This window comes from Heteronotia binoei, chromosome 1 (genome assembly GCF_032191835.1).
Source record: "Heteronotia binoei isolate CCM8104 ecotype False Entrance Well chromosome 1, APGP_CSIRO_Hbin_v1, whole genome shotgun sequence".
Taxonomy (NCBI): domain Eukaryota; kingdom Metazoa; phylum Chordata; class Lepidosauria; order Squamata; family Gekkonidae; genus Heteronotia; species Heteronotia binoei.
The window spans coordinates 119,645,317-119,672,534 of record NC_083223.1 but is presented as its reverse complement, the minus strand read 5'-3'; the positions used below and the strand labels follow the sequence as shown (position 1 = coordinate 119,672,534).

The following is a 27,218-nucleotide window of genomic DNA, read 5'->3' as shown; positions in this document are numbered from 1 at the left end:
ATTTAGTGTGTATGAATGCACCCATAGTTTCCATTGCTGTGAAACAAAATTAAGAGAATGAGTGTCAGTGTTTATTCCTAAGGAAAGAATGGCTACGGATGAAAGGAGCCAACAGTGCTAACTGGCCTGCAAGTATAAATGATTACCTTGTTTTAATTACTGATTCACATCCTGTGGCTTAAATAAATTTGCCATCACATTGCCAAATTACAAGGCAAGTAACTATCTTCTTATCTTACAGCTCATACAGCTGAGGTTGTGTTGTGATAACTGTATGAACTGAATGTCCCAAGTTCAGATTCCAGGTCAGCCATTACCTCAGTGGGCTGAGCACTCTATCTCAGCCACCACCACTAACATTGGCCATAATGTGATTATAATACTTGTACTCTTTTTTTTTTTTTGCAGGATTTTTAAAAGTTTTAAGCATTAGGAGACGGCACATAGAAGCAGGGTGTTTTTTAGGTAGGAATGCAGTTTCAACTGACTTGGCATCAGGGGGTGTGGCCTAATATGCAAATGAGCTTCTGCTGGGCTTTTTCTACAAAAAACCCTATACAAAACAATGGTTATGTCAGGGGGTGTGGCCTAATATAAAATGAGTTCCTGCTGAGCTTTCCTACAAAAAAGGCCCTGCATAGAAGTGTTACATATACATGTTTTGCTCAGCATAGACAAAAGAGAAAAAAAATCAGTGGAGGAGAATTTTTTTCTTTACATAAATAGGTGCTGTTCTAGGTTGCATAAGACATTTTTTGTGGCAGTTAAATGAGATTATGTATTATTTTCTGTCATAAAAGTTTTAAAATGAATAGTTATTTATATGTAGATGCAGGCTGCTACCATGCAGGGGTGAGACTGCTGCAGGAGGGAGGAGGCTGGTAGATGCCCCCACCATTATGCCATTTGCTGTGCTATTCGCTGCCCTGTCATTTTGGTGTATACCTCAGCAATTGCACTGATCCTCTCACTAGGACTGCCAAGTCTTCTGCTGTAGTATTGGGTGAATTCTAGAGCATTGTAGCATTGCAATATGGCCCCTTCTGGGTTTGCCACCCCAATGTCCCCACACCAGTCTCCCACTGGATGCCATCTGCTGGCTGGCAACCTTACCCACTGTCCAGCTCGGCCTTCCTTCCTTCGCCTTTGAGCCCCACTGCTCAAATGGCTGAGGTTCAGCTGTAAACTGGGGAATAAGTCCATAAAAAGCTCAAGTCCACCCACCCCCCTCGAGTGGCTGTGGACAGGGCTTCCAGCAGGATGCTCCACCCCCAGCCATAAAGCCTTTTCTCTTTCAGTTAGATCAAAAGAGGTTATTCCTTTTGCTTCGGATTAAAAGGGAAAGTCTTGTGAGCCCCACATATCATGCTTAGTATGAATACATCATGGAAGCTCCCCCCAAAAGCCATCACATCCAACTGTCCTCATGGGGCCAAACAGTTAACTTGGATAGGTGCTTCAGCATAGTTCTGATCAGAAGGTGGTGACAGGAGTTATTTACACTTGGAAAATGCCATAAACATAGCTGACATTTAATGGGTTATCCATACGGGCTGGTAGTCTGAATGCACAGAACCAAATCAAATATCACAAAACAACAGAACATTCTTTAAGGATTTTGTATTTTATAACTTTATAACAATCACCATTCCCTAGTCTTTCTCTCCCACCCCCCTAACACTGAAGCTCAATGTCCTCCGATGAAATAGATAGTAGATTTGGGACACACAAAAAGATGTACTTCACACAATGTGTAATTCAGATTCCATGATATTTTTAACACGTTAGGTTCCTCCTAGGGTTGCCAGCTCCAGTATGGGAAATACCTGGAGATTTGGGGTAGAGCCTGGGGGGCCAGATGGGGGAAAGGAGGCACTTTAGCAAGGCATAATGCTATACACTCTCCAGAGCAACCATTTTCTACAGGAGGATAGATTTATTTCCTCTGGAGATTAATTGTAATAGCAGGAGATCTCCAAGTGCCATCTGGATCCCCCACCCCAATTTGTTTTCTCTGCAGCCACATAGCAACTATGTGGAACTTATTTTCCTGAGTGCCATAGGGCCCAACTTGGATCAGAACTGTGATGCTGAACAATGAAGGGCTCCAGAACCATTCAGAACCACACCACATTCCTGAGCTGAAATATCTCTAGTGTGCAACTTTTGCCGTGTTGAAGGACTGCACCTGCAATTTTCAGTGCCTGCTCTGCCCTGGAAAGTCACAACTACCATCCAACTTGTTAAAAAATAAAATGCATAGTGTGAATGTAACTTATGGAACTCGCTGCCCAAGAAGTGGAGATTGAGAGCTACTTGCTTTGAGGAGCTTTAAAAAAAGACTAGACCATGAATGAAAGAAAGTGCCTATGGAATCACCATGGTCAGAGACTGTGTACATGGTATATCTTAATACTTGGGTGAAAATTGGCCTCCATGCTCTGCATATTGGCTTTTCAGGGGTAATACATGGTTGGCCACAGGATTCTGGACTGGATAGACCTTTTGTCTAATCCAGAAAAGTTCTTCTACTTTTGTAGATCTAATATTTATGAAACTTAATACATATAACTCCCTGCCCCACACACACATAAACAAGCCTAACACATTTCAAGAGGGTTTCTACAACAATGGTAGGGTGTCCTCTCCCTCTCCATTCCCCTAAACTCTCAAGGCTAATTCATGGGCATTGACCTCAAGCAGACAGGTGTTTATTGTCCCAGCCTCTAAGGCTAGAGTTCAGGCACTCACCTAGGTTACTGGGAAAAAGAGAGGAAGTTATTTATTGCTTCTGCAGTGTCTGAAGGGAAACCTGATTGTGCAGCTAATGTTCAGAAACAGCATTTTAGCTAATCAGGTTGATCTGTGGCCAGCATTGCAGCAGTGTAATAACTAGAAGTGAAAGGATGTGTTTATCATACCATCTAAATATGCTCATGAGACTACACAGCATGCCAAAATCATTCAGGGTTTCAGGAAGTATCTGGTTAGTCAAGATTAATTGTATCCCAAATAGCAAGCACACACAGGACTGTGTTTTCCCCTGCTCAGTTGTGGATCCTCCTATATCACAGATATGGTTGAAATAAGAGCAAGATTCAAGACAATAGTGGCATCTTAAAGACCAACAAGGTTTCCAAGGTAGAAGCTATTAAAATTCTTGAAAGCTTCTATCCTAGAATACTTATTGGTCTTTAAGCTGCTACTGGACTTGAATCTTGCTCGTCTACTGCAGACCAACAGAACAACTTATCTGAAACTATGGTTGAAATAAGAAATCTAGTATAGAAAGAATTGTCTTCATGCTGGCTGGGCACATAGCCTGAGGCCTCTTATGCACACACAGCTTATTTCTGATTTTCACTGAAGTTGAGTCAAAGGGCTCAACTTCAAATGTTGTGTGTGCACTCTGCACTTGTCTTTTTTCTCTTATTTTCCTCCTAGGAATTGCAGGGTATATATTCTTCATACCAGTGAGAAGCACTGGACATTGTGGCACAGTAGCAAAATTTCCATATTTTTTGTGTGGCATGGTTGGTCTATTACAGCTGTGCCGTTGCATTACACTAGAGGTTGCTGTGTTCCTCACCTCATTTTAGCACATCCAGTTTAGCAATTGGTCAGCATGTTTTTAGAAATAGGACAGAGATTCCTCAAGCTGTATTTACTCTTGGGCAGCCATCTTAGTAGATCATTAATGATGGGTCCTCAGCAGTTTCTTATGGCAACAAAGGTTCTGATTCTTGTTTTGGTCAGAAACTGTCAAGATCTGGGAAATACTGAAATCAGGAGAATGCAAGCAAGAGGAACCACATTTCACCAATGTACATTTCTGGCCATAGCTAGAAGGAGAGTAAGACAGGCAGTACAGATGGGGAACATGGCTTGGTGGTTCCATGTGTCTCATCACTACATCATGTATGGCTGTTGTACTCACAGTGCCATGGCTGGTGGGAGACTTTCATGCTGGCACAAGGGGGTGAGAGGGAATGGATTCATCATTTCAGAGTGAGTGGAAACCTTGAATGACACCTGCAGCTGGAGCTGATCACAATGCATGAGCATGTTTCAGTGGAAAAGCATGTGGCAATTGCCCTTTTTTACCTCACCAATGGTAATCCATTCAGACACCTCATGGAGCACTTTTGTGTTGAACCATCTACAATGGCAGACACAGTCTTGGATGTTTGCTTAGCAGTCAGGAGCAAGTTGCTTAGGAAGACTGTATGCCTAGGTCCAGATGTAGCTAAGATACTTTTTCTATTAAAAACATTGTATTTTTGCTGATGCATTGCCATACTAACATAGCTTGGCTAGTGATTTACTAGAGTGTGGGCTCACCAGGTCCAGCTGGCTACTAATCTTTAAAAGTGTGGCCCTTGTTGCACTGCAGAATGCTTGTTCCTTTGCGTGGTCAGAGTTCTATTGAGGTAAAAGTCCAACTGGTTGAACTTACGACTGACCAGCAATGAAATGTACTTTCATTTCCTACAACTGCAAGTGTCTATGCACACAGCCTATAAAGTATGTAATGATATTCCCTACTTTTATAGTAGAAAGCCTTGATCTGCTTCATATTTGTCTTTCAACACAGTCCATGACATTTCTTTCAGGGAAGTCAAGAAAGTTTCAACAGTTTTGCTTCTTCATTTGGAAATGTGTGTAGTATTTGATATTATGCCTTGGTCCAACCAGGGGTCTAAACCAGCTCAAAATATCATTCACCCTCCCCCATTTCTTCCACACAGCAACAAACCTGAGGTGTGGTGCCAGGAGAGACCCATGTAGTCAGGGTAACTAAACCAACCTACATTGTAACTGTGAGGATTTGAACCTAGATCACCAAGACCCTAGTATGAAAATCACCAGTTCAATCTTTTTTCAGAGAAGTGGGCAGCTGGTGCAGGGCACCAGGGGTTTGTAAAATGTTAGTGGGTAACATGAAATATCAGACTCTTCTATCATTACGTTTTCTTTTTATAATGGTTCTTTGCTTCTTCCCCTTCTCCCCGCACCCCCCGCAAAAAAGGTTCAGACCATACTGAGGTGTTGTCACTGTGCAGTCTTCTGTGACAAAAGTGTATCAGAAATGAAGAGGGTAGGGGAGGCATCTTGCACAGAATGTCAAGTTAGCCAGTCCTCTGGTGATACAAGATTGTACCCCCTCAATGCCATCTCTGCAGAGATCCTTTCAAAAATGTCAGTATTCCTATGGGAAGGCCCCAAAGCCTCCTGCACCTTCTGCTGTCCCCGTAGGGAAAGGAGATCTAGTGTTTACATCTCTCACCAGGACACTCTGTGTCTGCTGCTACCAGCTTGCTACTGGTTGCCATATTGTCCTGATCCAGCAAGGATGCAATAAAGAAAATAATGGATTTTCATGGCAAATGGCACCACAAGGACCCAGCATTCCTCATGTCCTTTACCGACTCTATGCTTTCAAAGTTACTGCCCTCAGCTAATGTTGATCCTATTGGATGACAAAACCACAAAAGTAATTGGATTGGCCAGATGAAGACCACCAGGTAATACTCTGGTGTGTTATTGGCCCCAATATGACCACAAGGGAATTTTCTTCTGAATGGTTAGCTACTGGGAAAAATTGGGGAGGAGTTACAAATACCCCACTGAGGGAAAAAGGTGTTAGTACTCCAATGGCTGTTGTCCACTCAAAAATGTTGGGTAAAGCAGTAATAATGCATTCTTGCCTACATACTAAATCAAAAACATGGACAACACACATATGAATATCAAAAACCAAAGTGCCATGGATGCACTTAATGAAACTATTACCATGGAGTTACCTCAACATAGCAAACCTGTGCCTTCCATTAAATTCCTTATGGTTCAGTCCCTTGTATGAAAGGGAACATAAAGGAACGCAGTCAGGCAGGGAAAAAAAATATTGTGGAACTGACAAAACATTTCTGAGACTTACTATAGCAGCTGAAAAACTCTGTTTATTTCTAAGGTTGATTCTCCACCACCAACCCCCACAGCCAGTTGGATCAAGGCAAGTCAGTGCTGCTAATATTGCTTGACCTTACAGGAGCATTTGACACAGTCATTAACCATCTATTGACTCACTACCTCACCAACATTGGGATTCGTGGGGTAGCCCTACAATAGTTCACCTCATGCCTTCACAGTTGGGGACAGAGGATGGTGTTGGGAGGAATAGTATCCCTGAGGTACCCACTAGAATGCAGGGTTCCTCAGGGGGCACACAATGTTATTTAACACCTACATGCACCCCCTCACCCAGCTATTGAAGAGTTACAGGCTAGAGTGTCATCAGTATGCCAACAACACCCAGCTATTCTTGTTGACAGGCATGCAACCAGATGCTGCTCCCATGAATTTAGCCAAGGATCTGGAAACCATGGTTGGATGGTTAAGGCAGGGCTGTCTGAAACTGAATCTGGGTAAGACAGATTGGCTGGGGAGGGGAGCCGAGGTTGGGTTGTTATCCCAGCCCTTGATGGGGTGCCCTTATAACTGGCTCTGGCTGTCAAGAACTTTGGCATGACTCTGGATGCCACCTTGTCCATGGGGGCCAAAGTCACAAAGGTTGCCAAGCTGGCATTTCTCTAACTGCAACATTGGTACATTCACACTACACTAAATGATGTGGTTTACATCTGGATTTTTACTGTGTAGGAATAGCAAAAATCCAGATGTGAAACGCATTATTTAGTGTAGTGTGAACACACCACAAGTTAGGCAACTGGCTCCCTACCTGTCTCGCCCTGACCTAGCCATGGTAATCCACACAACAGTCACCTCCAAAATAGATTACTGTACTTTGCTCTATGCAGGCCTCCCCTTGCACCTGACCTGGAAGTTCCAACTGGTCCAGAATCTGGCTGTGCAGGTCCTAATAGGGACCCCTGGATGGCACACATACAGTCTGTGCTGCATGAGCTGCCCGGTTTCCAGTGGATACAGTTCAAGGTTCTGGTTCTGACTTTCAAGACCCTTAGTGGTCAGATACATATCTTTGGGACTGCCTCTCTCAGTATGCCCTTGGAAGAGCATTATGCTCTGTGAATAAGAACCTCCTGGTGGCCCCAGACTTAGAGAGAAACTGCTGTCCTCAAGTAGGGCCAGGGCCTTTTCCACCCTGGCCCGTGCCTTATCATGCTCTTGGGCAGCATGTTTGATACCCCTGGTCTATAGTGTATTCTTGTGGAACTGTGTTCTAACCATAGAAGCAATGGAGATGTAAGAATTGCCTTGGATTTTGGCCACACTTGGTGTGTAGTTCATGAGGGACTTGCCATCTTAGCTTTGTTGCTGGCTTTGAGCTTTATCACTAGTAATAACTTTCAGAAACTCTTCTAGAGCTTTTATTAGCACTTATGCAACAACCATGTGAAAGAACTCGTGTACTTTACTGTATTTCAATACACTTGCCTCAAGGCCTTTGGCCTAGTTGCTTATGAGGCTGTCCTTTTCCACATTGTAATAGCTCTCAGAAAGAAAGAAGGAGATGGAGAAAAAGAGAGAGAAAACTCAGTGGAAAATCTCAGTAAAGCAAACTATGAGGTTTGACTTTAATACACCTGTGGGAGGCATGAGTTTTAAGTAGCTAAACTGTGTATAAAAACTATCCGATCTTGATATTTGTCAATATTCTTAAAAGAATTACATCATTAACTTATCTGTCTGACTGTAAGAACTATTTTACTACTTTAAATTATTTATTTATTTAAAACATGTTATGCTACATTTCCACCTAAATAGGGTACCCAAGGCAGCAAACAAGAACACTTTGAACACTAAAACACCATTTAAAATAATATCTAAAATAATTCAATAAAACATATAAGCATACAACACAAAGTTGTTGTTGTTAATGTGGGCAATCACAATTATTTGCGTAAAGGAGAGTTTTTGTAAGGACTTCTTAAGAACATATCTGTTCAAGAACTGATACCATTTAAGGCAACATATCATTTTAACCGATTCAAGTGTTCTATAAGTATTAATCCATAAATCAAGGACAAATCCCTGTAGAGACTTGTTACCCCCCCACCAAAAAGGTCTTGTGTTTCCATTAATACTTTATCAAATCAAGTCATTGGATATAGAGTTTTTAAAAATTGTATTTAAAATTCCAACTTTAAACATACATACTTGGAAACAGGACTAGTAATATCCTAGACAGTTATCTGGCACTTGAAAATTTGAAGCTGAAAGCTGAATAATTTGACATCCCTGTACTGGGTAGCCACCTGGCTCGTATTAATGTTAGACTTTCCCGCCAAAGAATTTCCACATAAGCTGCAGGTGCAGTAAAGACAGATACTTGTGATGTGAAAAATAGGCTTTGAAGACTTTGAAGGGCAGACCATGCCATTAATCTTATCTGTACCCCTCATGTACCAATGCTGTCCCCTCCAGTTTGCAGTACAGCCTTTGCCATAAGTCCCTGCTCAAGCACCGAGTCGTTACCGACTCATGGGGCGTCGTCGCATCACGATGTTTTCTTGGCAGACTTTTTGTTATGGGGTGGTTTGCCATAAATGGCTGGCTATATTAAGTGTTTGAGCTAAAACAATGAAAGCCTCACACACAGGCATACCTTTTTCCATTCAAACTTTGGACATACATTTAAAACATAGAGAACTGAAAATTCTTTGTGCTTCCTTTTCCAACTTGTCCAAAATAGAACTTTCACATATCTCCTGCCTAGGAGATGTCCAAATTCAGGTACAATTTATGCATTTCACAGATGTGGAAATTCTGTATCAGGGTATAGTATAGAGATGTAAAAAAAATAGGAAGTGTGAGGTTATTACACTTCCTGTTCTCCAACAAAGTAAGTTGCATGATAAAGGATTTTCTACTTGTACAGAGGAAAGAGCTTTCCTTAACTTATTCAATTAGTGGTTCTCAGATTCTTTATTTCTCTGTTGAGCTGTATTAAGAACAATCAAGTGACTGCTTAGTCACTTATGTTCTAGTTCTGTAGGTCAAAGAGGAATGCACTGGGGAAGTTCAGCCTTCCATGTTGAAGATCTCATGAGAGCCAGCATGGTGCGGTGGTTAAGAGCAGCAGACTCTAAACTGGAGAACTGGGTTTGATTCCTCACTCCTCCAAATAAAGCCTGCTGAGTGACCTTGGGCCAGTTGCAGTTCTCATAGAACTCTCTCAGCCCCACCTACCTCACAAGTTGCCTGTTGTGGGGAGAGGAATGGAAGGTGATTATAAGCTGCTTTGAGACTCCTTAAGGCAGAGAATAGTGAGGTATAAAAACCTTTCTTTCTTCACGTTCTCCTTCACACAATTCACTGTATGGGATTTTTGTACTCTGACCATCCATTGTCTAGCTAGCTTTTAAAAATATTTAAACAGTTTCAGTTATCTGCTGTAGCTTAAGTGTGCCAGAGAACCACAAAGAAGGCAAGAGCCAACCATTACTGCTGAGCAATTTTCCCAACCATCCAGACTGATGGTTCCAGGATTAGCCTGGAAAATGTCTAAATAAAACTAAAGCAGAATTTTTGAAATATCACTGGATGCATTTCTATGCACCCTCCTGCTTCTTTCTAAAAGCTCCTCCAGAGTAAAGAGCCAAACCTGACTTTCTTTCACATCATTGGAGAAGGTGTTTTATAAGACTTCAGGAGGCATTACCTCTAGTCTGCAGGGAGTGCAGTTCAGAAGTAGCCACCTCCTATAATTGCTCCCTCACTCATTGCAGCTAGTTTCTCGTTCTCCCACTTCCAATCGTACCCACTACTTTTCCTCAGAATTCAAGTGAGAAGCAGTTTGCTATTGCCTTCCTCTGCAGTCTTCATTGGTGGTCTCCCACCCAAGTACTAACCCTGCTTAGCTTCTGAGATTTGATGAGGCTGGGCTATACCATTCCACTTTCCCTCCCCTGATAGATAGCATCTTGTTAATGTACACTTTAGATCACTTTGTTTTTGTATGGGAATCAGAGTTAACAAATCACAAGAAATTAGGAACATACCACATTGTTCCATTGTCCTATTTCACTCTGGTTTTCACTAAACAGGTGTTCAGTAAGCAGGTGTATCATACGTGTGGTCAATCCTTATGAATTTAAGCTAATTTATGTGAATGAAGTTTCATGCCAGACTTCCTGAATCCTAGTCCAGCACTCTAACCCTACACAGCACTGGCTGTATGGATATCTCTTCATCTAGGAAGAAATGTCTTAAATCACCTTTGCATCCAATTGTACACTCATGTAAGAAGGCAATCTGTTCTAATTTATTGTTGGAACTGGCATATGAACAATATGCAGTTCTACAATATGTAGCCAATATGAGAGGCAGGCCTCATGGTTTTGCTCTTTAGGCTAGTCTGGGAAGGATTTCTGAATGGCCTCTAAGGGGAGATCACAGGCATTCCCAAGTACTTCCCTCCCCCAGTTTGTAAGTTATAGTGAACACACATATAATCTGTTCAGCAGTATACATCAGAGTGTTCTTTGTATGTGCATAGAGTAATTCTCTTGTTACAGTCTGTTCATGTCCAGTCAAACCTCACATTTATCTAGGTACTGGTCCTTGGTTTCATTTGTGAAGTGAATGTGTGCTGTCTCTTTGACAAATTCAGATGTACACATATACATGCAGGATGTATGTGCATTTATTGTAATATGCTAACAGGGCTAGTGAGAGCAGCTCCCCACTCCCCCACTCACATGTGCGTACATGCGCACACACCTCCCACTGAGAGTTTTTTTCCCTTACCCAAAACATACCAGCTGGGCAGGTGTAGGAAGTCTCACTAACAGTGCCAAGATGAGATCTGCCCCAACACTGTAAAGGCAGCTCATAATCTTTAAATAGAAATAATAACTCAGGTCACGTTTCCTTATGCATGGAGGCTTACACTAGACTGAATGTCTTCATTCCTCCTGTGGTTTTAAAAGCTTCCTTGGAGTGCCAAGGTGTTGCTATGTTTCAAACAATAATAAAATCTCATGAGTTATGTTTTGTTCCCTATATTTTATAGATGAAAGAACTCTACAATAAAGAAGATCTGTTGGCTCAACCTGACCAGAGAACATTCTGGGCAAATGAGGACTCAAGTAAGGCTATACTATAACCTTTGCATAAACAGTGTGTTTTTAAAAGACAACATCATGTGTTTTTTACAGGAGGTTTTAAATAAGGCTTTCATATTTCTGAGGTACCCTGCTTAATGAATAGGGTTGCTAACGGGCCAGAAAATAATGATACTTAACACTTGTGAACTTCTACTATTCTGTTTGTTGCTCGTGGGTTTTTTTGGTATTTTTGTAAACTTTAAAGCCACTAAGTATTTTATTTTATTTTAGTCACTTTGTATTCTGCTCTTTCCCAGGAATGGGCTCAGGGCAGATAGCATCATAATAAAATAACAATTTTAAATATACAATTAAAAAGCAGAATAATATAAAACAATATATAAACTGTAGACAAGTTATAAACGAATTATGGGTGGTGGTGCAGTTGGATACATTTTACAATATACTGAAGGTCTGTAATTAAGAATAGACAATGGTAACACAGCAGATGATATCACAGCAAAGAGGCAAGCTGATGGAGTAGGATGCCCGCTGCCTCAATCGAAAGCCTGACAGAATAGCTTCATTTGACAGGCCCTACGAAAAGGTAATAATTCAGCGAGGGCCCAGATCTCTATAGGGAGCTGATTCCACCAGGCCGGGGCCAAGGCCAAAAAGGCTCTGGCCCTGGTTGAGGCAAGTCAAATGTTCGTCAGGCCAGGGATGGTCAATAGATGTTGAGAAGTTGATCTTAATGATCTTTGGGACACATGTGGGGAGAGGCAGTCCCATAGATATGTCAATCCGCATATCCATATATAAGTAAGGCATGTGGATAATACCAATAGTGCATGGCATTGCCCTTGCACTGCTAAGTTTACATCATATGCCACCAATCATGGTCAGTCTCATCCACCATATTGTGCCTTTTTTTCCCCCTCTTGAGAACTGGGCTTGCCCTACTTAACAGAGATGTACCAGGCAGAGTTTGATGGACTTCCAAAATCAAACTGGAAAGGATTAATTGAATTAATCCTTGTCACCCTTTGCATCCAACTTCCGCTGTGAGCCTCAAAGCTATCTCCAGGGGCAGATTGGCCATTAAGGCCACAGGGAGAAGTCCCAGAAAGCTGATAGCCTGCCCTTCCCCTGGGATCACTCCACCCTGGGGGCCACCTCATACACTGAGACCACCCCAACCCAATGAGAGAGGCAGACATGAGTCCCTGCTGTCATGAGCCAGAGATGAAGAAAAGGAGGCACTTTGCCTGGCTTTGCCACAGCGAAGGACACTCCTGCCTGGCCTGGTGTCACTCTGTCCTGGGGCTTGGCCAGTCATATCCTGCTTGGGGCTGGCTGAGCATGCTTTCCCTAACTCCTTGTGGGAGGAGGGAGGGGGAGGCCCTTATCCAGGTCCTTTCCACACTCCCCAATCTCTGGCTGGTGGTAGCCAAGTCAGTAGCATAGATACCAGCATGTCTTCTTAAGGAGCTACTCTCTACCCATATTTTTGAGCCACAAAACAGCAAAATGTATTCTGGTGCACTTCTGATTTCACTAGTCATCCAATACCTGTGAGGACTAGCATTTTATCCACATATTGCAAACAAAGGGTTGAGGCTGAGAGTGACCAAGTAATTTAAAAAAAAAAAATGTTAAAACTGTATTGGCCTCCTTCTGCTTCTTATGCAGAAATCAGTAGGTAAAAGTTTTCACTGGCATGGAGACAAATCTTATCATCTGCTAATTGTTGCAGATTAAATTTGCTATTAAAGAAACAAGCATAAGCATTGGCAGTTTTATTGACAAGTTATAATGCTACTTGCAGCCCCAATCATCAGAATGCTTGTTGGGAAATAACTTCTAATGTGTTCCATAGAACAAAGCTTGAGTACAATTGCATCTTTAATACTAACAACATTTTATTCTGGGTATAAGCATTTGTGCGCATGCACACTTCTTCAAAAGCTGGTATCTGAAGAAGTGTGCGTGGATACAAAAACTTGTGCCCGGAATTAAACTTTGTTGGTCTTAAAGGTGCCCCTGGATTCAAACTAAGTTCTGCTGTTTCAGACCAACACTGCTAGCCACCTGAACCTGTTTTCCACAGAGTTTGCTTCCAAGGAAATGTGCAAAGGATAATAGACTTAAACTGACTATTCACCCCCTAGTACATTTGTCACAGTTCAGTGGTGCCTCATAGAAACTTAGCATAGCTGCTAATGCTGGAAGGGATTTGGCAGTGAATGAACTGGCTCCAAAACAAGCTTGCAGTATTCAAAAAAATATAAGTGAAGATCTGTAGAAGAAAGGGATATGGCAGCTAATAGTAACTTAAGCAAACTGAAACCAGTAGTTGTTTAATTGCCCATTCAATTCATCATCACGCTGGAACCTCAGTCTGGCATTTAGAAGTACAGCAGTTGGCTTGAGGGCTTTGCAGTTGTGACCGTTCAGCTGATAGGAGCTAGAGTGGGTGGGCTTTAATGAACTGTGTCTAATTGAAATGGTTACATTCTTAAATCCTTAAGGCTTTGTTCACATGAGGCAATTGGTCTTCCGGGCCGTCTGAAAAACATGAGTGTTCCCCCCCTCTCTGTCTGCCTTCCAAGTAGTCAGCTGACATAGGACATCTGAAGGGGGGAAATGCTTAGGGGAAGTTCCTAGATAAGTTCCTTAGGGGAAGTTGCTAGATAAATTTAGCAGCAGAGCCATATGTTATTCACACAAAAAGGGGTAAACTCTATATTCCACATTGTTAGCTTTCACCAAGATAAAATCAAAATGGCTGTTCCCTGGATCTATGCGAATAAAACCTTTATTATGGCAGGGGGGACACAGTTTTGTTAATAAATACCATATGGTACCAGTGGATACCATATTAGTGTAACTTCCACAGCTAACTAGCTCACAATATTCATACAGCATTATATGTTGGATCAGTTTTCCCATCCCACAGCAGACCCCCAAGCTGTTCCTCAGGGACTTCTATCGCTGGGAGCACCATTTTATTCATTTATTTATATATTCCCACCTTTCTCTCCAGTGGGAATCCAGAATGACTTACATCTCTATTTTATCTCACAACAACCCTGTGAGGTAGGTTAGGCTGAGAGATTGTGTCACCCAAGGTCACCCAGTGAGCTGCCATGGCATGATTGCATGGCCGGTGGGTAAGAGTCGATGACGTAGGTGGCTGCTTGGGGCGCCACCTTGCCACAGGGTGCCTTCAGGCACCCTTTCCCACTATTCTGCCAGCCTCACTCTGCAGCTGCCTCCTCTTGCAGGGGAGCAGCCCCATGGCCCCTTTCGCCCACCCAGCCTTCCCACCTGCCTTCTCAATGAGCTGAGCTGCTCTGCCACTGCTGGCTGCAGGAGGACAGTGACAAAGAGAGGGCAGCTGGCGGGGCTCCTCTTCTTGCTGCTGCTCTTCCTGCCACTGCCTAAGTCAGGTGCCGCTGCCATGCTACCTTCTGCCACTGCTTCCTCCACCTCACCACTGCCACCAGCCAGGCAGTGCAAGCTGGAGGCAGGAGACATGGCTGGCAGGAGGGGAGAAGAGGCGGAGGTGGCACTTCAGCTTCCTTGGCAATCAAGGGCCCACCTCTGGGGATAGGTTTAAAATAGGGGCTCAGAGCAGGGGAGGGAGGAAAGACAAGCCACGCTGCTGGGGGGAGGGCACGGCTGGGGTCCCTTCCTCCATTGGGCTCACTTCTGAAGCAGATGGAGCATCAGGTGGCAGCCACCAGCTCCACAGGGAGCTCCATCTGAGGTGGGCGAAGCAGCAGCATCATTGTCCCGGTCCTGCCTGTCGTCTCACTGTCTCCACCCAGTCAGCCCTGCCCCCGCCCCCTGTGGCCCCCCACATTTGTGATGCGGATGCGAAAGATGCTGCTGGGGGGTGCAGGCATCGGGGGGGGGCCTGGGGCAGCAAAAAACCCAGTGCCGGTAATGCATGAGTGAGGATTTGAATCTGGGCCACCCAGATATTAGTCCAACACTCTTCTTTTTTTTGGGGGGGGAGAAGATATTGGATTTATTTATTTATTTATTTTAGATTTTAGATTTATTAACAAAACACACATAAGACATAAAAGAAGACAAACAAACAATAATAAAAGAAAATCATATATATATACATATACACATCACTATCATCTACTGGAGCGAATGGACTAAAACTAGTACAAATAATATTATTCTGTCAATTCAAAGCCCAATTGTTTAGCCCATGTATACATTGGAATCCAAGTTTTCTCACACTCTTCTACATTCCCTCCTTTCAGCCTATAAGTAAGCATATCCATTTCTGCTGCTTCAAGTAATTTAAACATAAATTCCTTTTTATTCAGTAATTGAGACGTTCTCCAGTATTTAGCATATAAAATCCTTGCTGCTGTAACAATATGGAGCAATAGCTTTTTCGTTGTTTTAGGTAATGAGATTTTACATATATTTAATAAGTATAATTCTGGTACAGTCATTCTTAATATCTTTTGGCACCAGAGAGATATTTGCACCCAATATTTTTTAGCTAAATCGCATTTCCACCACATATGGAATAGCGAGCCTTTCACTTTACCACATTTCCAACATTTATCAGAAATATTCGGGTAGGCTCTAGAAAGCTTTTCAGGGGTAAAGTACCAACGATAAGCCATTCTGTATAGATTTTCTTTAAAAAGAGAAGACTTCGTCAATTTCAAGTTTTCCTTCCATATTTTCTCCCATTCATTCAATTCAATAGTGTAGCCAAAAATCTTGCATCCATTTAACCCAATTTTCTTTTACACTTTCATCTTGCATTTTCAGTTCTAATAGCCAATTGTAAATTCTAGAAATAAGTTTTCGATCTGATTCCAACATAATACAGTCAAATTCATTCAGTTTTTTGGAGAAGCCTAACCGCTTATCAATCTTAAACCTTGACTTAATTTGCATTTTGAGCCACCAGTCCATTCTAGAATTTTCATCAATGTTCAAATCATGCTTGGCATCTAATAGGCATTCGTAGGTATGGCTATCTCCCCAACTAAAGAGATTTGGTTGGACCGATGCTTCAACCGGGGAAAGCCATTTAGGAGCATATCTATACACTTGATTTTTAACCTCAGACCATGACTTAAACAAAGATTTTCTAACTTCATGTCTAAAGAAATTACTTCCTTTTGCTGGGTCCTCATACCATATGTATGAGTGCCACCCTCTTACCAGATTGGCTCCTTCTAGTATTAAGAGTCTTTCACAATCAGACTTCCCTCTAGAACCTGGCTCAACTGTCGTGATTACCGACATGCTGGAGCATGCAGACCATTTATATATATAAATGGTATGCACCCAGGCTTCAGTTTCCCCCCAGTGAAAGCAAGCAATTTCCCACCAGTTGCTCTGTGGGTGCATTTTGAAGCATGTCTCCCTCCAGCTCCCCTCGTGGTTTCTTAATCCTTAAAAGACATCATCACAAAGCATCACTGCACTCAAATATATATATATATATATATATATATATATATATATATATATATATATATATATATATATATATATATATATATATATATATATATATATATATTCTGTAGGTTTGCACTTGCCATAATGGTGCATCCATATAATGACACAAAGTTTTCCTTGCACATGTGCAGAAGCAGCCAACTCAAATCACTGCTTATTCTTAACAGCTCTGCCAAGTACCACAATATCAGTGGTGGTTCTCATAAAACTGTATTAATCCACCTGAGATGTCCCATCCACTCTAACTCCCTCTCCCACTCAAATTTGATTCTTGCCACAAAAAATGGGAGGGGGGCGTTGGAGGTCTGGTTATGCAAATATGGCCAAATTAAAAAAAATGGTGGATGGTAACCAGAAGCCTTAGGCTTTCAAAGCAGTTTTCAAGATGGAAGGGAGTTCAGAGATCTGGAAGTGGCTTGACATTGTGGCAGGAAAGTTCAGACAGTGTAAAATTGTGGAGTGAAAATGAACAACTTGGAAAATACTGGACTGGACCAGGTACAAAATTAATCTGCTTTGAGGAGTGTTTAGAGCAGGAGCCCAACAACTGGGGAATGGGAGGCAGATGTTGCTATCTGATCCTGCACTTCAAATCCACTAAGGAACAAGAACAATATCTGATCAAACTGCACGTCTGACCACACCTACATTTATTTCATCATTGTCTGCTAAGTTGCCACTTAGAGGCAAACTAAACAATACATTTAGCCAGGAGAAGAATGAGAGCCAGATGAAGGAAAGCTATGACCTTACTTACATCCAGTTTGGCCCACAGTAACTGAGCCCAGTGAACTTTAGGAATGAGACCAAATTATACAGTATATTTTCTTTATATCCTTTCCAGGTCTTGGCAGTCCAAAGAATGTTGTGAGTTAAATGCTCAAAACTCGTTTCCTAGGCATGTGATTTATACTGGGACCACAGCAAGCAAGAAGAGAGGGCATAGGCCTTCCTCCTCCCCTCTGCCATATTTCTCACCTGAATTACTTCCAAGGAGGGCGTGTGTGCTGATGGGCTGCACATCTTTCCAGAAGAAGGCAAATAGGGGGCATTTCAAATAGGAAAATGGAATAGGGAGAAGTAAGCACCTTCTCTCTACACACCATGGTCTTGATCTAAATCAGCCCTGGGAATGAAATTCCAAGCACAAAACCTGCAGTCTCTCTCTGATCACTAGGCTCTAGAAAGGATGTGAGAAAAGCTTAAACTATAGATTTTAACCTATGTTCAGCCCTCAAACTACCAGCTCTGGCCATGCTCTTTATAGGCAAAACCTGCTGCCCCCCCCCCACCAGCCCAAAGAATTTTTTTGGACCAAATACCATATTTTAAAAAGTGTTGTACCATTTATGTAAGTATGGTCATATTGTGGTAAATTCTGACACACTAGCATTTTGCTTGCATGTAGCTACTGTGACTAGAGCAGGGATGGCCAAACTTGCTTAATGTAAGAGCCACATAGAATAAATGTCAAATGTTTGAGAGTCTCAAGACAACAAATGTCTGATGTTTGAGAGCCATAAGACAGGGAGGGAGGGGAAGAAGGAAGGCAAATAGATGGGGGAGGGGGAGGGGAGAGAGAGGTGGAAAGGAAACATCTTTAACTTTAAATGCATTCTCCAAGCTGCCATCTGACTTGGCTTGGAGAAGTGATTTAAAGAGAGAAATGCCTTCTCCAAGCTGGCTGACAGGGTGATGGGGGCTTCAAGAGCCACACAATGTGTGTGAAAGAGCCACATATGGTTCCTGAGCCACAGTTTGGCCACCCCTGCACTAGATAGTGGTAGATTAAGCTTTGGCTTCAGACTGTTTTTCCTCATCATCCTATGGCTCCAGAGAAGTGTTTGCTCCCTCAGGCTACCTGATAATGTTTACATTTTATGCTTCCAACGCAGCTTTGAAGTTAACTGTCCATTGAATCAATGGGAGAACACCCTTGCCCCAGAGCTGCTAGTATTCAATTTCACTCCCAGATGTCTCTTTTCCATTAGAATGGCTGGTATGTGGCTTTTATGTGAAGAATGTTTGGATTTCTCTGAAGAACATTTGAGAATGGTATGGGGGGGTGGGTTGCTGCTTTCCAGTACTTTTACTTTTCCATAGACATATTCCATATTTTACATGCATCTCTCATATGAATTGGCAGAGCTTCTGAAAGTGGTCTGTAGGGCTCTGTCAGGCTGATACGCATGAAGATGTGTATATATCACCATCCTACATATTTGAATATGTGGGGAAAGTCCCATTGTTAACAACCTCAGTTTATAGTAAGCAGAAGGAAAGATAATGGAAGCTAATATTGATGATGATGATGATGATGATGATGATGATGATGATGATGATGATGATGATGATGATGATGATGATATTGGATTATATCCCACCCTCCACTCCGAATCTCAGAGCAGCTCACAATCTCCTTTATCTTCCTCCCCCATAACTGACACTTTGTGAGGTGAGTGGGGCTGAGAGGGCTCTCACAGCAGCTGCCCTTTCAAGGACAACCTCTGCCAGAGCTATGGCTGACCCAAGGCCATTCCGCAGGTGCAAGTGAAGGAGTGGGGAATCAAACCCGGTTCTCCCCGATAAGAGTCCACACTGGCTCTCATTATATTATATACCATATAATATAATCTTGAATAAGCATAAATGGTCAACAGATATTCTTGCATCTTTGTAGTATCACAGAGTTCCTTAAAAGTATCTTTGGAAAAGGAAGGAGAGGGCAGGAGGAGCCTTGCCCTTCCTGTTCCTGCATTTTTGTTCATAATGCAGACATCTCTGCCTGCAATGAAAAGCTCCCAATGTGGGATTACCATACATCTTTCACTGAGGGAGGGACATGTGATGTTTCTTTTTACAGATGTGATAGGAAAGCACTGAGATAGGAAGTAGGGGGCTCTTGCAATTCTTGTCCCCCCCCCTTCATTTATGTATATCCAAAGCTGTTCCAGAGAATGGACAGCTAATAAAAGTCCTCTTTGGTTTTATTAGAAATGGGTCTGATGTTGAGTTTAAAGTCCCCCAAATATTTGGCAAGTACCTTTCAACTTTGATAGAGCCCATTCAGAATCTTCAAAATATCTTTGGCAACCTTCCACCCCCACCCCTCCCACTCCTTACAGTATCTCTAAACTGGTACTCCAGTCAGTGTTATTTTCACTAAAGGCTTGTCCTGTCGCCTCTGCAGGAATCCTCATTTTAGTTGGCAGATAGACTGGAAAGATTGTTCATAGGCAGGATTATTTTCAGTAAACAAAACTGGCTTCATTCAGAGCTGTTATATTTTTAGGAAGACAGAAAGTATGATAGACCTCATAGAATCATCAGGCTAAATGATGCCATTGAGACAGATTCCAAATTGCTCCGCCCCAAACCTTCTGCTTTCCTCAGCTCAAGGGATCAATTCCCCACCAGTTGTGGCATGGGTGCATTTTGAGCCATGGCTTCCTCCAACTTCCCTCGCAGATCAAAATGTACTCGTGCAGCAACTGGTGGGGAATTGAACACTTAAACTGGGGAAAGCAGAAGCCTGAGGGTGGAGCAACTGCTAGTGAGGAATCAGTCTAAATGTCATTTTGCACAAAGCTCCTGCAAAGGCAAAACAAACATCCCTTTCCCCCCACTTTTCTTGGCAAGCATTTAATTGACTTGTAGTGGTTAATTTTCAATAGTCTACTTTGGTACTTTATTTTGATCTATGCTCTATGTAGCCATGCAATGTATACATCTTTTGGGTTGCTTGCTTGACCATTTTATAATTACAGCTCCCTTCCCACATCCCACCTTTCTCTTATTTGTACCCTTGTATATTTCTGCCAACTAAGGATACCAGTTGATGCTTCCGATGAAGTGGGACCTGGATTGCAGAAGGCTGTGATGCAATACATTTGTTAGTCTTTAATGATTCTTGGTTATGTCTTCTTCATATTCTTCATGGAGATTTCTTTCCTTTTTTCTCTCCTCTAAAATTCACTTCTCCTGCCCTACTTCGGGCTGTACAACTTGCTACCAGTGAATCTGAAAGCAGTCCCTCATAAATATTGCAGTCTGCCAGATGTTCAGTGTTTTTTCTGTGTTTGTAAGGCAAGCAGCAAAAACTGAGAGGCTATTGAACCTTTGATGGGTGCCATATAGTTCATTTGTAGCACTATAGTATAGGGCACATGAAGTTTTAAAAAAAATGAATTTGGGAAACTAACATTTGCAAATTTACTATAATGAAGGGGACCGTCCATAACTCAGCTATAGATTATCCAAAATAACATCCTACACATCTGACAGCAAGCATGACATTACCATCCATGTACTTCCTTCCCAGTGTACAAAGTGGCAATGTGAAGGGGGTGATGAGAAGTAGTGGTAAGCGGCAAGACAGAAGGGGAATTGTTCAACTCTTCCTCCACCCACTTCTTTTTTTCTGCAACCAGTTTGGGTTGTGAAATGTATTTACTATTCAAAAGGTAAAAATGGATGGGGAGGTTATCAAGAAATGCGCATCTCATTCCCTCCCTCCCAACTCCTTCTCAACTGGAAATGTTACCATGACTTTCCTGTTACTTTGCTTGTCATCTTCTGCTGCCCTAATATGTAATTCTGCATCTAGTTGTTTTCATTAATAATAATTAATAACACAAATGGTCCTCTGTTAGAAAGTAGTAACACAAGATTAATGATATCTGGACTAGTGTGGCAGAGTGGAAAGCATGTTGTGTTTTTACAAATTAAGCAGCTAGCCTCTTCTGCCATGCAAGCTGCTATAGTGGAAACTTCAAGGATGCTTTTTCCCCACTAAGAAACATACATTCATGAATTCATGAAACATACATTCATCCAGGTGGGCAGCTGTGTTGGTCTGAAGCAGCAGAACGAATTTTGAGTCCAGTGGCACCTTTAAGACCAACAAAGTTCTATTCAAGGTGTGAGCTTTTGTGTGCAAGCACATGTCCTCAGATACAATGAAATGGAATTTATCAGTCCCTCTGGTAAATAACCTTCTGCCTGTGAGCTTTTGTGAGCATGCACACTTCCTCCGATACAATGAAATGGAATTTACTAGTCCATACATACAGGCAGAAGGTAATTTACCAGAGGGACTGGTAAATTCCATTCCATTGTATCTGAGGAAGTGTGCATGCTCACAAAAGCTCACACCTTCAATATAATTTTGCTGGTCTTAAAGGTGCCAGAAGACTCAGACTTTACAAATTCGTGGATGTGTATACTGTTTCCCCCAATGCATGCATATAGCATTAGCTTTGATGGACTGTGGAAACAGAGAACAAGTGTATTTGAATTCAGATCTCTGACATGGTGGTTATAAGGCAAAAAAATGTGATGGCCTGCAAAGGAAAAGCAAGTCATAACAGTCATCTCCTTACTATTTAAGCTGCTTCAACATAGGGATCCACACATGAGCACTGGAAAAATCCCAGGATAATTATGAGCATTTGGATGGTGCCATGCCCATTCAGACATAACTGACTAGATGCTGTATTTTTCTCTATGAGCCTGTTCAGGTATAGACCTTTAATTCAACTCAAAGAGAACTGTGAGGTAACTGTGGGCAGAACATCCATCTGATCTTCATGGTCTTGGCCCCTTTATCTAGAGCCATTGAGGAAACAGGGAAAACCTGGGAGCCAGCATGATGTAATCTGGAGAACTGGGTTTGATTCCCCATTCCTCCTTACGAAGCCAGCTGGGTGACCTTGGGCCAGCCATAGTTCTCTCAGCATTCTCTCAGCCCCAGCTGCCTCACAAGGTGCCTGTTATGGGAAGAGGAAGGGAAACGCAATTGTAAGCTACCACTGACTCCTTAAGGTAGAGAAAAAAGGTAAAGGTTGTCCCCTGTGCAAGCATTGGTCGTTTCCAACTCTGGGGTGACGTCACATGACAATGTTTTCACAACAGACTTTTTATGGGGTGGTTTACCATTGCCTTCCCCAGTCATCTACACAGTACTCATTTTACCGACCTCAGAAGGATGGAAGGCTGAGTCAACCTTGAGCCGGCTACCTGAACCCAGCTTCCACCAGGATCAAACTCAGTTTGTGAGCAGAGTTTAGGACTGCACTACTGCATCTTTACCACTCTGTACCATGGGGCTGCTTTTAAGAAAGAGAAAAGTTGGGTATAAAAACCAATTCTTCTTCCTCTATTCCTCTCTCCTTTTCAGTCCTTTAGAGGTCTTTTTTCTTTTCCAGCTGAACTGTGCTGTAGCTTTACACTGCAGCTCAGCTGGGAAGCGGAAAAGGGGAGTTGCTGGACTATGGGAGGGCATGCTTATATCACTATCAGGTTATGCTTTTGTGCACCCAGTAGAGGAAAGGAGGTGTAATGTGGGTGGGGGCAGTAGCAGCAGCAAGCACTGCTGGGACTGGTGGGGACAGATAACATTCTCACCCAGATACTGCTGATGTAGCAGGGGTGTATTTTCATGTCCCTGTACAGAAACAGCGAAAACACCTGAAGAACAAACAACAACTGGTCTAACTCTTTTCACTGCCTACGAATTTTCCCTGGTAAAATAGCTGACCTTTGGGCTTGAAGCACTGAAAGAGATTTATTTAAATGTATTTAATAATTTTTAGGTCTGCCTCTATATTTCTTGCTTTTGTTTTCAGTGTGTAGCATATGATATACGTAATCTAGATGATGTGAGATAACTTATTCTGAAGGCGAGTGTTTCCAGTGCCCTTCCGCCAATCAATCCTCTTTTGTTTTGCCATCCAAGTTTATATTTGTAGGTGGGATATAGGAATATCAATTTTACGCTTAGGCAAATGAAATTCAAACTGTGCTACAATAATGAAATCTTTAAATGGTGGGAATCAATTTGCCCAGGACATTTTTCATCCATTTCATTTCAACTATCACATGGTGGGAAATATGATTGCCAAGAAATAATTACTGTCAGAAGCCGAGTCCCTATGTGCATAGTACATAGCAGCATGTAATCATTTCCTGAAAATTAAATGGCAGAATAGATGATGCAGTGTTTAATACTCTTATTATGCAAACAATAGCACAGCAAAAATGTGGATGGAAATAATGATGATCAGGGCATTTTTTCGTAGAAAAAGCCCAGCAGGAACTCATGTACATATTAGGCTTTACCCCTTGACTCCAAGCCAGCCGGAACTGTGTTCCTGCTCAAAAAAAAAAAGCCCTGATGATTATAAAGAAATATTTTTCACCTCATAGCTCTGTGTTCAAAAAGGCCTTGTTTAAAATGAATAGGACTGTCCACCACTGAAGGGTTTTTTTTTTGTTGATTGATCATTCATTTTGAACCTAATTAAGAAATTAAGGATAAATAAATCTGTATATTATCAAAATCTCAGCGCAGGAGCCTTTTCTAAGATATTTATAGAAAGGCAATAGAACTCACCATTTAATAAAAAGAAGGGCCACTACAGATTTCTTATTCACACCTCTCACTGAGAGTTTTTTTTTCCCTTACCCAAAACATACCAGCTGGGCAGGTGTAGGAAGTCTCACTAACAATGCCAAGATGAGATCTGCCCCAACACTGTAAAGGCCGCTCATAATCTTTAAACAGAAATAATAACTCAGGTCATGTTTCCTTATGCATGGAGGCTTACACTTGACTGAATGTCTTCATTCCTCCTGTGGTTTTAAAGGCTTCCTTGGTATTGCTATGTTTCTGCCATTTAATGATATCACTGGAGTAAGCTAGATATGGATGTAAGACCTGAACCAGAATTCTTGGGACCTAAAACCACTGCATGAGCTTTCCATACTGTTTATTTGACTTCATTTCTAGATGACCATTCTCGCTGAGTTTCAAAAAGAGATTTAAAAATTCAGGCTCTCTTTTTAAAACAAAAGTCAGGGCTTTTTTCCCCTGGGGCAATGCAGCAGAATGGAGTTCTCGAATCTCTTCATGGAAACAAAATTCTCAAAAAATATTTCAAAGTTCATGAGGGGCACCCATATGTCTCTCCTTCATTTCCCTCTTGATAGTTCCGGCACCTCTTTTTTCCAGAAAAAAAAAGCCCTGTCAAAAGTCAAGCAAAACTAACAAAGAAAAGTACAATTTGTGCTTTTTACCAGCACAAATTCTTTTTAAAAGGTTGTTTTTAAATTGTTCTTTTAAAAAGGTTGTTTTTTTAATTGTAATATGGCTGGATATTTAAGAAGTAAATTCAACTTTCCAAACAGTTTTTCTAAAAGGCAACAAATTTTCAGTAATAATTGAAACAAGCTGATGGTTGTCAGTCTTCCTAATTTCTAACAAGATCATTAATTTTATCATCTCCAACTCCTAATGAACCATAAATTTACTGATGGAACTTTTTTTGAAATTTGCTAATTCTCTTTTAACCTGATAATTTCTATAATTTCAGTTAAAGCTGGGCTGATCAAGGACAGTGTAAATCATCCTCATTGTTGGTTAGATTCAGTAATCCACTGGTTTAGAAAGTGCACAGATCTTTGCTGTGTTTCCCTCCTTTCCCTTCTGCCAACAGCCTCCAGGATTCACAATCCCCATGGAATCATGATCTGCATGGATGTGTGCCACCATGGGAACCCTGATCATGTGGAAATGCTTTATAAATAAAAACGCTTTAAACAAATTAAATATATAATATTCATATGGGATAGGGCTTTGATTATAAAGGGGAAAAGAGGTAAAAGCACCCCCTTTTTCTTCTGTATGCAAAACTCTGCTAATGAAAGAGGGAGGGAGGGCAATTTTTGCCTCTTCCTCTCTCCAGAATACAGTAGCCCCCTAACCCATGTGGTTATCAGTTTCCATGGATCCTATAACCCCAGGAATCAATTTTTCCAGAGTCAGAGGGGACTTCTTTGGGAAAGGGAATGCAGCAAAGATCTGCATCTGCATGGACAGACTAAGCAACATTAGAGTAACTGGGAAAATACCCAGTTCACCACGGCTGTCAAACTGACCTGGAGGACAGTTCCTCCATGGCTGTTAGAAGTGGAGGGAGGCACACATTGTGGCTGAAGAGGGTTTCTGTGGTATTGCTGCTATCTAGGCCCACTGGTCAGCTGGAGGTTTGTGGGGGCCAAACAAGGACAAACTGCATCTACCAACTCTGGCGATTGCAGCTCTTGCACTGCCCAGTTCCCCCCTTACTGGCACCACTGCTTCTTCCTTCCTTTACCTCTGATAGTAATGGCTTCTCATCACCTCTCTGGCCCCCATCACTGCCTGGCTGATACCATGCCAGTCAACCAGATAAGGGGAAATGGCTCTGCTTTCCTATGGTACTAGCAACAGTAGCTCATCCTCACCCAGCTTGGTATCTCCCAGGCACTTAAGTTCCTGCTTGAGAGCAGGTTGCTAGGGTCAAAATGGTCGAACTTCTTCCCTGGTAACTACAGAAGCTCTGGGAGCAGGCAGGGGAAACTGTGAAGACTTTCCAGGCTTTTGGGATATTCCCAGTTGCCCCTGTGCACATGCCAGTGCCTTCCACTGACAAGTCACTCGATCCAACTCAATACTTCTTACACTGAAGAGGAAAAGACACCAGGAGATAACGTTATGAAGGCCTTTACCCTCTTCTAATTCACAACTGAAACACTGGTGTAGTCACAGTTTCCAGTCAGTTTGTCTTTAACAGACGTGATAATAGTATGCATAAGAATTGTATATGCATGATAATCACTTTTAATAAACTACACTGCAGTATGAATGGAAGCGTTAACACGCTTGTGCTTGTGCAGCCGAGGTAATTGACCCAGAGTACTATAGTAACTTAAACAAATTGTGGTTGCAACATCCCAAAGCAAACATTCCTTGAATAACTGGGTCAATGTTCTAGGTATTGTGTGATAGCAGGACTGTCGTAAGTATGACCTCAGATAGGCTGAAGGACTTGCGTATATCTTCAAACAGAAGTGCAGTTTGACAGATATCTGTATAATGCATGTTTTAACAATAGTATGGGGTCACCAGAATGGTTACAAAAGTTTAAGTGAATGCTTACAGAGGTACTTAGAGGTGGGGTTTGTGATCTTTAGAGGGGGATTTTGGTGATCTGTTTTCAGATAAAGCTGGGAACATTTTTTACTCTTTCTTCCAAGCCCCTTCAAACAGTTGGAATATGATTCATCTGACTACATAAACAAATTAGCTCTATTCAGCCTAAGAGATATTTCTTACATTTTAAGTCTGACCGTATATCAGGAACAATGATAAACTTTCCACAGCAGTTTAGTAATGACAAATTCAGGAAATATGGTGAATTCAAAAAGAGGCTACAACCAACCAATAAACAGTGAACTGCATTGAATTTCATGAGAAGAATGAGATTTGACAATGATTTTGTCTGAGACAATATCTTTTTTCATTAGCAGTTCATATACCATCTGTTTCTGTTATTGTTTTTTTGCCATAAGAGTAATAAAAGGAAAACATGTGCAGAAAAAATATCTAATAAAAACATCTGGAAAATTTGGCCTAGTTAGGGTCAAATTAATTGAGATAGTGTAAGATCCATGACTGATATTCCAGTTTTGAGCTAGGGATAATAACCATGGACCCCAATATGAACTGCAATTGTGGCCAAGGCTGGTTAGATGCTCTCTTTTTCAGAGGACAGTCTTCTTTTTTTAATGCCCTTTCCTCTGAAGTGTTGGTGTTTGCTAAACAAGCTTTCTGTAAAGATTGGAATGACAGAT

At 41.8% G+C, this 27,218-nt stretch overlaps 1 protein-coding gene across 1 annotated transcript in view; it reads left to right on the top strand.

Annotated features, from left to right (window-relative positions):
* The window catches only part of SGK1 (serum/glucocorticoid regulated kinase 1), a 110,926-nt gene that overhangs the window by 54,771 nt on the left and 28,937 nt on the right, over nt 1-27,218 (top strand). Inside the window, exon 3 of the mRNA XM_060239747.1 lies at nt 10,997-11,072. Coding sequence (XP_060095730.1) covers nt 10,997-11,072 — 76 coding nt within the window. The remainder of the gene's footprint in view (nt 1-10,996; nt 11,073-27,218) is intronic.